At 41.0% G+C, this 12,977-nt stretch overlaps 1 protein-coding gene across 8 annotated transcripts in view; it reads right to left on the reverse strand.

Moving 5' to 3' along the window:
• Positions 1-12,977, reverse strand: part of diaph2 (diaphanous-related formin 2) — a 749,871-nt gene that overhangs the window by 494,790 nt on the left and 242,104 nt on the right. For all 8 annotated transcript variants that reach the window (XM_052512438.1, XM_052512437.1, XM_052512441.1 and 5 more), the window contains one exon: positions 1,455-1,571. In XM_052512438.1, coding sequence (XP_052368398.1) covers positions 1,455-1,571 — 117 coding nt within the window. The remainder of the gene's footprint in view (positions 1-1,454; positions 1,572-12,977) is intronic.

Raw genomic sequence — 12,977 nt, forward strand, 5'->3', positions numbered from 1 at the left:
ATGTTATGCGTCCCTTTGATCAGGAAGCCATCGCATATACCTATGGACAAGTTTCGCTCCATCACCTGATTTGGCCTGGCAGCGAGCGTGAGTGGCCCACTTCCTCCCCCCTGGATCCCAATAGAGATACGGTCATCAAACCCAAAATGATCTTAAGGTCTCCCTTTAATCTAAAATTAAAGACCTGCCATTTCCCAACCAGCCAATTTAATCTGAAACATAAAAAGATATGCTGGTTCAAAGTGGCCAAAAAGGGATATATTGATGATGAATTGAGGCCTGAGCTGGAAAAAGAACCTTGTGTCAGACAGACCGACCGCACCTTGCAAAGCCCGGTGATGTATGTGGAATTATGTCTTCCTCATGGAGTAGGGGAGGAGGGAGAGCGGTGGGAAATGTATTTTTAAAAGCATATCTTTAATAAGCACATCCATTTTTAATTAGCATTTGTAGTGATCCTTTTTTACTGTCGGTGGTAGAGAGCATTGGCGTCAGAAGTGGGGGAAAAAGACAGAGGAGTGCTGAGGTGCTATGCTGCACTAGCTACTTAATGTGTTTTCTATTTCTCACTTTCTCCAACAAAATGAGGAATGCATTATTCATACCAGCCGAGTGAGCAGCAACTTGTCTATGGTAAATTCCTCTTGTCTTCTCTCTATTTTTTGTTAAATATTTTATTTCGGTGAAAAGTCTGACACAGCAGCGAATTGATCACTGTCATTGCCATCAGAGGAGCCGCCACTATCTCCCTCTTTTTTTCCTGTGATCGACACATTTACAGGAATCCAGAGCCGGGCCGCCATTTGAATAATTACTTAATCGTTCTAAAGTACAGAATATTAGATCTGCTCTGATATAGCCCTGGCACTTTGATCACACAGACAGAGAGACAGACACAGAGAGAGAGAGAGACACAGAGAGAGAGACAGAGAGACAGAGAGACAGAGAGAGAGAGAGAGAGAGAGAGAGAGAGAGAGAGAGAGAGAGAGAGAGAGAGAGAGAGAGAGGAGAGAGAGAGAGAAGCTCTGAGAGGAGAAAATGGACATGTGAATCTTTCATGTTGAATGCTTACATGCTTTCCCCTGGGAGATGGAGATGGCAAGGTTTTGAGAATAGCACTTGCTATAGGAAGTAATGTAGTTTTACAAGGATTGTGGCACACTTATCTACAGGGATCAGACGTGTGTTTCGTTATCTTGCCTTACTCAAATGCGGTGTCAAGGAGTGGACGTTCTTGAGGTTTCTGCGTTGATAACGCAGCATTAGCGCGACACAGCAAAGTGTATCCCTTATAGGGGCTACATACTACTGAATAAAACAAAAAGAGGGAATAGACTACAGACTGTTTAATGTCAACATTTCAGCCTTGTGTTTTTCTCAAGACCAGTCTTGTGGAAATGCAGTCTTCCTGTGAAAGCAGTGAGAAGGGATGTGGCTGTTTGTGCAGAACTCGCCTGATGTAGTAGTCGTTCCTGATGAGCAGGAGGTGCTGTAGGATGGACAGGAAGTAGGTCTCCGACCCGGTGTCTTTCACCATGTTGGATAGGAGATGGTACACCTCACCCATATCAGTGAGAAGGGGGTTAAGGTATATAATGTCATGGCAGTGTAGCAAACAATTACAGCTTGCAGTAGTAGGCTACTATGACAGACCATTTAAAAGGAGAAGTCAAACATTTACAATTCATGTGCCGTCTCTAACCAAGTCCTCTATTACCTTTAACCACTTCTCCTCATATAGGATAGGACGAACTGTTCCCAAGTGGAAAAGCACATTCACACATATACACATTGTACCCCTCTCATTTAGCCACATGCATAACACATTTCACATTCCCTTATTCGGTCAGTGGCGTACTAACACTGATAAGCTTTACCTATTGCTGTTTAGGTATTAAACAGACATGGGAATGAAGGAGTGCTTAAACCTGTGCTTTATCAATCTAACAATATAGTGACAGCGTATTCTAAAATCAATCAAAATAATTTGGAAGACCCTCAAATCACAGTGTTAGTTTTCCCATCCCAAACTAGTACTCAGACAAGTGTCATTGTGCACAAGCAAGCACTGCGACAATTCCTCACATCTGTTTTCCCTCTCGGGAGCGGCAGAAGAGTAAACAGCTAACTTTAGGAGGGGATTTGGCAATAAAGAACAGTCCCTGTGTTCCACCTATCACTGTGCGCCTTTCAAGGAGGAGGAAATTAATCACGTGAAAACTCCATTGGGTTTGGATCATGAAAAGGGGATCAGTCACTATGGAAAATATTGTCTCAGATTGTGCCTAGTCCGTCGAAGAGAAAATATGTGTTATTAAACTTGCTAAAGGTACTGATTATGCGCCTCCCCAAGGAGTGCGAACGATGGCTTGTGATGTCTAAAATAGTTGTAATCAGATAAGAATTCACTGTCTATGGTGTATTATTCATTTCATTATGTCTGTTTCTCTGAGTTGGATTGCTGGCTATTTGTTTCAGATCAAGAACTGTCAGAGGCTGCGAAATGGAGTGCTTGGCACAACATTTCACAGTTGATTTTTATGGAATTGAAACCATAGGGAGAAATGTTCAAATCAAGGGAAAAGTGATTTCTCTTGAGATGTGCATGTGTTTAAACATAATATCCAAGTGGGATTTCAGAATAATATCACGATCACTTTACAGTATATTGTATTTCATCTGTGTTTACGAGGAATATGGAACTGGAATTTTAATCTATAGCAAGATTACATTTGATCTTCTATGAACTAACAACAAACCCAGTCCCAAAACTGTAAAGAATTTAGAGAAATAAATAGCTTGAGGGGGCTTATACAAAACAGTTTGCTTGAGAAAGGATCCTCCCGTGGATATTCATGTTTGAAAAGCATGTAGAAAATAAATAAAACTCAGAAAGTCTTATTTTCAATCAGTGCACACATGCAGAAAACAAGGGGAATAGAGTGAGGCGGAATAGTGCAGTGTTCAGCCGGGAAAGATGAAAAATTGATTGCTGTCATAATATGAACTGTACGTTTTAACAATGTCTGCTGAAATATTTACCTGCTGACTGCAGGGTGATACACTGTCTGGGCTAAAACACTTTCACAGTCAGAGGCTCTGCATTCATTCACATTTGTCTGTGGTCACCCAGCAGAAAAATATATCTGATTTGTGTTCTTGTTTAGTCCAGAGGGCTTAAAAGGAGGGACCAAGGGCCTGGCTTCCTCAGATAAGGGGAGAGGACATGGTCGGACGAGCTTCGTTTCGGGGTTTTTAGCTACATAAAAGGACATGTCAAAGTTGTGCGGCCCCATCAAAGTTGTTTAGAGCAAATTATATCCGCTATGATGGAAAAACTGTTAAGTTCATCGTCTCAAAAGGCTGTTGAATGACAATCGAGCATTGATCACCTCTGAAAAGTTACTTAAGCGTGAGTGAACATCACTTGACAACCAGTGCAAAGACTTGACACACCCAAAATGACAGAACAGTGCTCCATACTCTCCAACTGTTCCCACTATTTCATACACCACATGATCCATCCACCACCATCAGCGCAAATCAATCCATTTTAACGCCGTCTGACATTTTCTTATTAACTTCAGCCATGTCTGTAACCAAAATAGTTCTCCCATATCAAATTCGGCGAGCGCAGGGGATGGGAATACAGGCTTCTCTGATGTATCGCTTCCCACTCCTGTATGAGCCTGGAAGAAGCCGATGAGAATTACCAAACTGGTGTGATGCAATTATAGGCTTGCCACACTGCTATCTGAGGGAGGACGTTAGTAGAGTAGAAGCCCGGACTGGGAAAGGGCATAAGCAGCTACATCTATCAGTAAGAAACGGTGCAAGCAGCTACATCTATCAGCAAGAAAGGATCCCAGGGACTAAGCAGCTACATCTATCAGTAAGAAAGGGTGCAAGCAACTACATCTATCAGTAAGAAAGGATCCCAGGGACTAAGCAGCTACATCTATCAGTAAGAAAGGGTGCAAGCAGCTACATCTATCAGTAAGAAAGGATCCCAGGGACTAAGCAGCTACATCGATCAGTAAGAAAGGATCCCAGGGACTAAGCAGCTACATCGATCAGTAAGAAAGGATCCCAGGGACTAAGCAGCTACATCTATCAGTAAGAAAGGATCCCAGGGACTAAGCAGCTACATCTATCAGTAAGAAAGGATCCCAGGGAATAAGCAGCTACATCTATCAGTAAGAAAGGATCCCAGGGACTAAGCAGCTGCATCTATCAGTAAGAAAGGGTGCAAGCAACTACATATATTAGTAAGAAAGGGTCTAAGCAGCTACATCTATCAGTAAGAAAGGGTCTAAGCAGCTACATCTATCAGTAAGAAAGGGTCTAAGCAGCTGCATATATCAGAAAGAAAGAGTACAAGCAGATGTATCTATCAATAAGAAAGGGTCTAAGCAGCTAAATCTATCAGTGAGAAAGGTTCTACGCAGCTACATCTATCAGTAAGAAAGGGTCTAAGCAGCTACATCTATCAATAAGAAAGAGTACAAGCAGCTGCATCTATCAGTAAGAAAGAGTTCAAGCAGCTGCATCTATCAGTAAGAAAGGGTCTACGCAGCTACATCTATCAGTAACAAAGGGTTCAAGCAGCTGGATCTATCAATAAGAAAGGATCTAAGCAGCTACATCTATCAGTAAGAAACAGTGCAAGCAGCTACATCTATCAGTAAGAAATGGTGCAAGCAGCTACATCTATCAGCAAGAAAGGATCCCAGGGATTAAGCAGCTACATCTATCAGCAAGAAAGGATCCCAGGGACTAAGCAGCTACATCTATCAGTAAGAAAGGGTGCAAGCAACTACATCTATCAGTAAGAAAGGATCCCAGGGACTAAGCAGCTACATCTATCAGTAAGAAAGGGTGCAAGCAGCTACATCTATCAGTAAGAAAGGATCCCAGGGACTAAGCAGCTACATCGATCAGTAAGAAAGGATCCCAGGGACTAAGCAGCTACATCGATCAGTAAGAAAGGATCCCAGGGACTAAGCAGCTACATCTATCAGTAAGAAAGGATCCCAGGGACTAAGCAGCTACATCTATCAGTAAGAAAGGATCCCAGGGAATAAGCAGCTACATCTGTCAGTAAGAAAGGATCCCAGGGACTAAGCAGCTACATCTATCAGTAAGAAAGGGTGCAAGCAACTACATATATTAGTAAGAAAGGGTCTAAGCAGCTACATCTATCAGTAAGAAAGGGTCTAAGCAGCTAAATCTATCAGTAAGAAAGGGTCTAAGCAGCTACATCTATCAGTAAGAAAGGGTCTAAGCAGCTGCATATATCAGAAAGAAAGAGTACAAGCAGATGTATCTATCAATAAGAAAGGGTCTAAGCAGCTAAATCTATCAGTGAGAAAGGGTCTACGCAGCTAAATATATTAGTAAGAAAGGGTCTAAGCAGCTAAATATATCAGTAAGAAAGGGTCTAAGCAGCTACATCTATCAGTAAGAAAGGGTCTAAGCAGCTACATCTATCAATAAGAAAGAGTACAAGCAGCTGCATCTATCAGTAAGAAAGAGTTCAAGCAGCTGCATCTATCAGTAAGAAAGGGTCTACGCAGCTACATCTATCAGTAACAAAGGGTTCAAGCAGCTGCATCTATCAATAAGAAAGGATCTAAGCAGCTACATCTATCAGTAAGAAGGGGTCTAAGCAGCTAAACACATCAGTAAGAAAGAGTTCAAGCAGCTGCATCTATCAGTAAGAAAGGGTCTAAGCAGCTACATATATCAGTAAGAAAGGGTTCAAGCAACTGCATCTATCAATAAGAAAGGATCTAAGCAGCTACATCTATCAGTAAGAAAGGGTCTAAGCAGCTAAATATATCAGTAAGAAAGAGTTCAAGCAGCTGCATCTATCAGTAAGAAAGGGTCTAAGCAGCTAAATATATCAGTAAGAAAGGGTTCAAGCAACTGCATCTATCAATAAGAAAGGATCTAAGCAGCTACATCTATCAGTAAGAAAGGGTCTAAGCAGCTAAATATATCAGTAAGAAAGAGTTCAAGCAGCTGCATCTATCAGTAAGAAAGGGTCTAAGCAGCTACATCTATCAGTAAGAAAGGGTTCAAGCAGCTACATATATCAGTAAGAAAGGGTTCAAGCAGCTACATCTATCAGTAAGAAAGGGTCTAAGCAGCTACATCTATCAGTAAGAAAGGGTCTAAGCAGCTACATCTATCAGTAAGAAAGGGTTCAAGCAGCTACATCTATCAGTAAGAAAGGGTGCAAGCAGCTACATCTATCAGTAAGAAAGGATCCCAGGGACTAAGCAGCTACATCGATCAGTAAGAAAGGATCCCAGGGACTAAGCAGCTACATCTATCAGTAAGAAAGGATCCCAGGGAATAAGCAGCTACATCTGTCAGTAAGAAAGGATCCCAGGGACTAAGCAGCTACATCTATCAGTAAGAAAGGGTGCAAGCAACTACATATATTAGTAAGAAAGGGTCTAAGCAGCTACATCTATCAGTAAGAAAGGGTCTAAGCAGCTAAATCTATCAGTAAGAAAGGGTCAAGCAGCTACATCTATCAGTAAGAAAGGGTCTAAGCAGCTGCATATATCAGAAAGAAAGAGTACAAGCAGATGTATCTATCAATAAGAAAGGGTCTAAGCAGCTAAATCTATCAGTGAGAAAGGGTCTACGCAGCTAAATATATTAGTAAGAAAGGGTCTAAGCAGCTAAATATATCAGTAAGAAAGGGTCTAAGCAGCTACATCTATCAGTAAGAAAGGGTCTAAGCAGCTACATCTATCAATAAGAAAGGAGTACAAGCAGCTGCATCTATCAGTAAGAAAGAGTTCAAGCAGCTGCATCTATCAGTAAGAAGGGGTCTAAGCAGCTAAATACATCAGTAAGAAAGAGTTCAAGCAGCTGCATCTATCAGTAAGAAAGGGTCTAAGCAGCTACATATATCAGCTAAATACATCAGTAAGAAAGAGTTCAAGCAGCTGCATCTATCAGTAAGAAAGGGTCTAAGCAGCTACATATATCAGTAAGAAAGGGTTCAAGCAACTGCATCTATCAATAAGAAAGGATCTAAGCAGCTACATCTATCAGTAAGAAAGGGTCTAAGCAGCTAAATATATCAGTAAGAAAGAGTTCAAGCAGCTGCATCTATCAGTAAGAAAGGGTCTAAGCAGCTAAATATATCAGTAAGAAAGGGTTCAAGCAACTGCATCTATCAATAAGAAAGGATCTAAGCAGCTACATCTATCAGTAAGAAAGGGTCTAAGCAGCTAAATATATCAGTAAGAAAGAGTTCAAGCAGCTGCATCTATCAGTAAGAAAGGGTCTAAGCAGCTACATCTATCAGTAAGAAAGGGTTCAAGCAGCTACATATATCAGTAAGAAAGGGTTCAAGCAGCTACATCTATCAGTAAGAAAGGGTCTAAGCAGCTAAATCTATCAGTAAGAAAGGGTCTAAGCATCTAAATATATCAGTAAGAAAGAGTTCAAGCAGCTGCATCTATCAGTAAGAAAGGGTTCAAGCAGCTACATCTATCAGTAAGAAAGGGTCTAAGCAGCTACATCTATCAGTAAGAAAGGGTACAAGCAGCTACATCTATCAGTAAGAAAGGGTACAAGCAGCTACATCTATCAGTAAGAAAGGTTCTAAGCAGCTAAATATATCAGTAAGAAAGGGTACAAGCAGCTACATCTATCAGTAAGAAAGAGTTCAAGCATCTAAATCTATCAGTAAGAAAGGTTCTAAGCAGCTACATCTATCAGTAAGAAAGAGTTCAAGCAGCTACATCTATCAGTAAGAAAGGGTACAAGCAGCTACATCTATCAGTAAGAAAGAGTTCAAGCAGCTACATCTATCAGTAAGAAAGGGTTGAAGCAGCTACATCTATCAGTAAGAAAGCGTTCAAGCAGCTGCATATATCAGAAAGAAAGAGTACAAGCAGATGTATCTATCAATAAGAAAGGGTCTAAGCAGCTAAATCTATCAGTGAGAAAGGGTCTACGCAGCTAAATATATTAGTAAGAAAGGGTCTAAGCAGCTAAATATATCAGTAAGAAAGGGTCTAAGCAGCTACATCTATCAGTAAGAAAGGGTCTAAGCAGCTACATCTATCAATAAGAAAGAGTACAAGCAGCTGCATCTATCAGTAAGAAAGAGTTCAAGCAGCTGCATCTATCAGTAAGAAAGGGTCTACGCAGCTACATCTATCAGTAACAAAGGGTTCAAGCAGCTGCATCTATCAATAAGAAAGCATCTAAGCAGCTACATCTATCAGTAAGAAGGGGTCTAAGCAGCTAAATACATCAGTAAGAAAGAGTTCAAGCAGCTGCATCTATCAGTAAGAAAGGGTCTAAGCAGCTACATATATCAGTAAGAAAGGGTTCAAGCAGCTGCATCTATCAATAAGAAAGGATCTAAGCAGCTACATCTATCAGTAAGAAAGGGTCTAAGCAGCTAAATATATCAGTAAGAAAGAGTTCAAGCAGCTGCATCTATCAGTAAGAAAGGGTCTAAGCAGCTAAATATATCAGTAAGAAAGGGTTCAAGCAACTGCATCTATCAATAAGAAAGGATCTAAGCAGCTACATCTATCAGTAAGAAAGGGTCTAAGCAGCTAAATATATCAGTAAGAAAGAGTTCAAGCAGCTGCATCTATCAGTAAGAAAGGGTCTAAGCAGCTACATCTATCAGTAAGAAAGGGTTCAAGCAGCTACATATATCAGTAAGAAAGGGTTCAAGCAGCTACATCTATCAGTAAGAAAGGGTCTAAGCAGCTAAATCTATCAGTAAGAAAGGGTCTAAGCATCTAAATCTATCAGTAAGAAAGAGTTCAAGCAGCTGCATCTATCAGTAAGAAAGGGTTCAAGCAGCTACATCTATCAGTAAGAAAGGGTCTAAGCAGCTACATCTATCAGTAAGAAAGGGTACAAGCAGCTACATCTATCAGTAAGAAAGGGTACAAGCAGCTACATCTATCAGTAAGAAAGGTTCTAAGCAGCTAAATCTATCAGTAAGAAAGGGTACAAGCAGCTACATCTATCAGTAAGAAAGAGTTCAAGCATCTAAATCTATCAGTAAGAAAGGTTCTAAGCAGCTACATCTATCAGTAAGAAAGAGTTCAAGCAGCTACATCTATCAGTAAGAAAGGGTACAAGCAGCTACATCTATCAGTAAGAAAGAGTTCAAGCAGCTACATCTATCAGTAAGAAAGGGTTGAAGCAGCTACATCTATCAGTAAGAAAGAGTTGAAGCAGCTACATCTATCAGTAAGAAAGGGTACAAGCAGCTACATCTATCAGTAAGAAAGAGTTCAAGCAGCTACATCTATCAGTAAGAAAGGGTACAAGCAGCTACATCTATCAGTAAGAAAGAGTTCAAGCAGCTACATCTATCAGTAAGAAAGGGTACAAGCAGCTACATCTATCAGTAAGAAAGGGTCTAAGCAGCTACATCTATCAGTAAGAAAGGGTACAAGCAGCTACATCTATCAGTAAGAAAGGGTACAAGCAGCTACATCTATCAGTAAGAAAGGTTCTAAGCAGCTAAATCTATCAGTAAGAAAGGGTACAAGCAGCTACATCTATCAGTAAGAAAGGGTACAAGCAGCTACATCTATCAGTAAGAAAGGTTCTAAGCAGCTAAATCTATCAGTAAGAAAGGGTACAAGCAGCTACATCTATCAGTAAGAAAGAGTTCAAGCATCTAAATCTATCAGTAAGAAAGGTTCTAAGCAGCTACATCTATCAGTAAGAAAGAGTTCAAGCAGCTACATCTATCAGTAAGAAAGGGTACAAGCAGCTACATCTATCAGTAAGAAAGAGTTCAAGCAGCTACATCTATCAGTAAGAAAGGGTTGAAGCAGCTACGTCTATCAGTAAGAAAGAGTTGAAGCAGCTACATCTATCAGTAAGAAAGGGTACAAGCAGCTACATCTATCAGTAAGAAAGAGTTCAAGCAGCTACATCTATCAGTAAGAAAGGGTACAAGCAGCTACATCTATCAGTAAGAAAGAGTTCAAGCAGCTACATCTATCAGTAAGAAAGGGTACAAGCAGCTACATCTATCAGTAAGAAAGAGTTCAAGCAGCTACATCTATCAGTAAGAAAGGGTACAAGCAGCTACATCTATCAGTAAGAAAGAGTTCAAGCAGCTACATCTATCAGTAAAAAAGGGTTGAAGCAGCTACATCTATCAGTAAGAAAGAGTTCAAACAGCTACATCTATCAGTAAGAAAGGGTACAAGCAGCTACATCTATCAGTAAGAAAGAGTTCAAGCAGCTACATCTATCAGTAAGAAATAGTTCAAGCAGCTACATCTATCAGTAAGAAAGGGTACAAGCAGCTACAAATATTAGTAAGAAAGGGTTGAAGCAGCTACATTTATCAGTAAGAAAGGCAGAACCCTGTCCAACTTTATAGACTACCAGACGCACGCGGCAAATTGGAGATTAGTGTGCTTAGACAAACATTATGATCATACCTGGTTCAGTTCAGTCCTCTGAAAAGGTATTTACAAAGCATAAATAAAATAGAACATATGAAATAAATATATGTTTTGTGGAATTAGCACAGATTGTATGTTTATTCCATTACATGTACAGTGTAGAATGGAGATAATTATCTATCACGTTTTTCTTAGCGCATGCCCCCAAGTTTAGTCTCACCTCTCAAACAGGGCCAATCCTAATCAACAGTAAAAGCAAAACAATTAAAAACATAAAAACAAATGACCGCATCGACACAGACCGCAAACTGGGTACACAAATCATAACCTCTCTTGGGTAGGAAGCAGTATTTTCACGTCCGGATGAAAAGCGTGCCAAAAGTAAACTGCCTGTTACTCAGGCCCAGAAGCTAGGATATGCATATAATTGGTAGATTTGGATAGCAAACACGCTAACGTTTCTAAAACTGTTACAATTAAGTCTATGAGTATAACTGAACTGATATGGCTGGCGAAACCCCGAGGACAAACCATCCCCCCAATGTATTTTTTCAGCCTACCACTGTTTTCAATGGCTGTCACTTTTATTATAAGGCGGAATCCTCCCAGATTGCAGTTCATAGGGCTTCCACTAGATGTCAACAGTCTGTAGAAAAAGTTTCAGGCTGTATTTTGGAAAAATTAGCCAGAAATTGTAGTTTTTCTAGGTGGCTCCCGTTTTGGCTGTAGTGTTTCCAAGCACGTGGAAGAGACCGGGTTCTTTCGTATTCATTTATTTACTAGGGTTTATTAGGGTACCTAAGCTTTGATTATAAACGTTGTTTGACTTGTTTGGAAATGTTATTAGTAATGTTTGGGATTCATTTTGTATGCATTTTGATGGAGGGAAACTGGGTGGATTATTAACTGAAGCGGCCAGCTAAACTGAGTTTTTATGGATATAAAGAAGGACATGGATATAAAGAAGCCCATTATCGAACAAAAGGACCATTTGTGATGTAACTGGAACCTTTTGGAGTGCCATCAGAAGAAGATCATCAAAGGCATTTATTGTATCGCTATTTCTGACATTTTTTGACGTGGATCCTAATTACAGTTACAGTCTATCAGGTTGCGTGATCCTCGTAATGTTACGTGTAAAATACAACTAATGGGACACATAATTAAATGTATATCACACTCACACCAATGGGACCAGTTATTTTTCATATTTGTATTTAATTTATTTTATTAGCAAATTCGAGTGAACTGCTGGCACTTTAGAGCCCATTAAATGTCCATTTATGTCTGCTAACGTTAGCTTGAAACAAATAGTGTTACCTTTCCACAACACACGGAGACAAAAATGGATTTCTCCGTGTTTTTACGTACAGCTGACAGTCGGCAAAACTCAGCATCACAAAAAACTGGAGGGGCAGACACGGAGTAGCTAGTCGAATAATGATATATTCATCTCCATTGACACAAACTCAGTACATGTCTGTGTTGCAGCTCGAGAATCGGGATGTTAGATTTACTCAGTGGATTTATTTTTTATTAAAATGTAAAATAAAGAAAAAAACAGCTACATCTACAGTATTAGTAAGAAATGGTACAAGCGGCTACATATATTTGTAAGAAAGGGTCCCAGCAGCTACATCTATCAGTAATAAAGGGTGCAAGCAGCTACATTTATCAATAAGAAAGGTTCCCTACAGCTACATCTATCAGTAAGGGTCCCGGCAGTTACGTCTTTCAGTAAGAAAGGGTCCTAAGCAGCTACACCTATCAGTAAGGGTGTAAGCCGCTACATATATTAGTAAGAAAGGGTCCAAGCAGCTACATATATCAGTAAGAAAGGGTCCCAGCAGCTATACCTATCAGTAATAAATGGTTCAAGCAGCTACATCTACGAGTAAGTAACAGTTCAAGCAGCTATGTCCATCAGTAAGAAAGGGTCCAAGCAGATACATCTATCAGTAAGAAAGGGTACCAGAAGTTACAACTATCAGTACGAAAGGGTCCCAACAGTTACAAATATCAGCAAATGTTCCCAGCAGTTACAAATATCAGCAAAAAAGGGTCCCAGCAGTTATATCTATCAGTAATCAGCAAACATAAAAAACACTACCTACAGAACAATGCAAATCCAAAGGCCCACACACATCTCTCGCATGGTCTCTCGCCCCCTCTCCGCTTTCTCTCTTGCCCCCTCTCTCGCCCCCTAGCGCCCCGTGCTTTCTCGCCCCGTCTCACGCTTTCTCGCCCCGTCTCGTCCCCTCTCTCGCCCCCTAGCGCCCCGTGCTTTCTCGCGCTGTCTCGCTCCCTCTCGCTCTCTCGCCCCCTCTCCGCTTTCTCTCTTGCCCCCTCTCTCGCCCCCTAGCGCCCCGTGCTTTCTCGCCCCGTCTCGCGCTTTCTCGCCCCGTCTCGTCCCTCTCTCGCCCCTAGCGCCCCGTGCTTTCTCGCTGTCTCGCTCCCTCTCGCTCTCTCGCCCCTCTCCCTCTCTCGCCCCTCTCCCTATCTCTCGCGCCCCCTCTCTCGCCCCTCCTCTCTCGCCCCCCCCCTCTCTCC

This window comes from Oncorhynchus keta, chromosome 4, assembly GCF_023373465.1.
Source record: "Oncorhynchus keta strain PuntledgeMale-10-30-2019 chromosome 4, Oket_V2, whole genome shotgun sequence".
In the NCBI taxonomy this organism is placed as follows: Eukaryota; Metazoa; Chordata; class Actinopteri; order Salmoniformes; family Salmonidae; genus Oncorhynchus; species Oncorhynchus keta.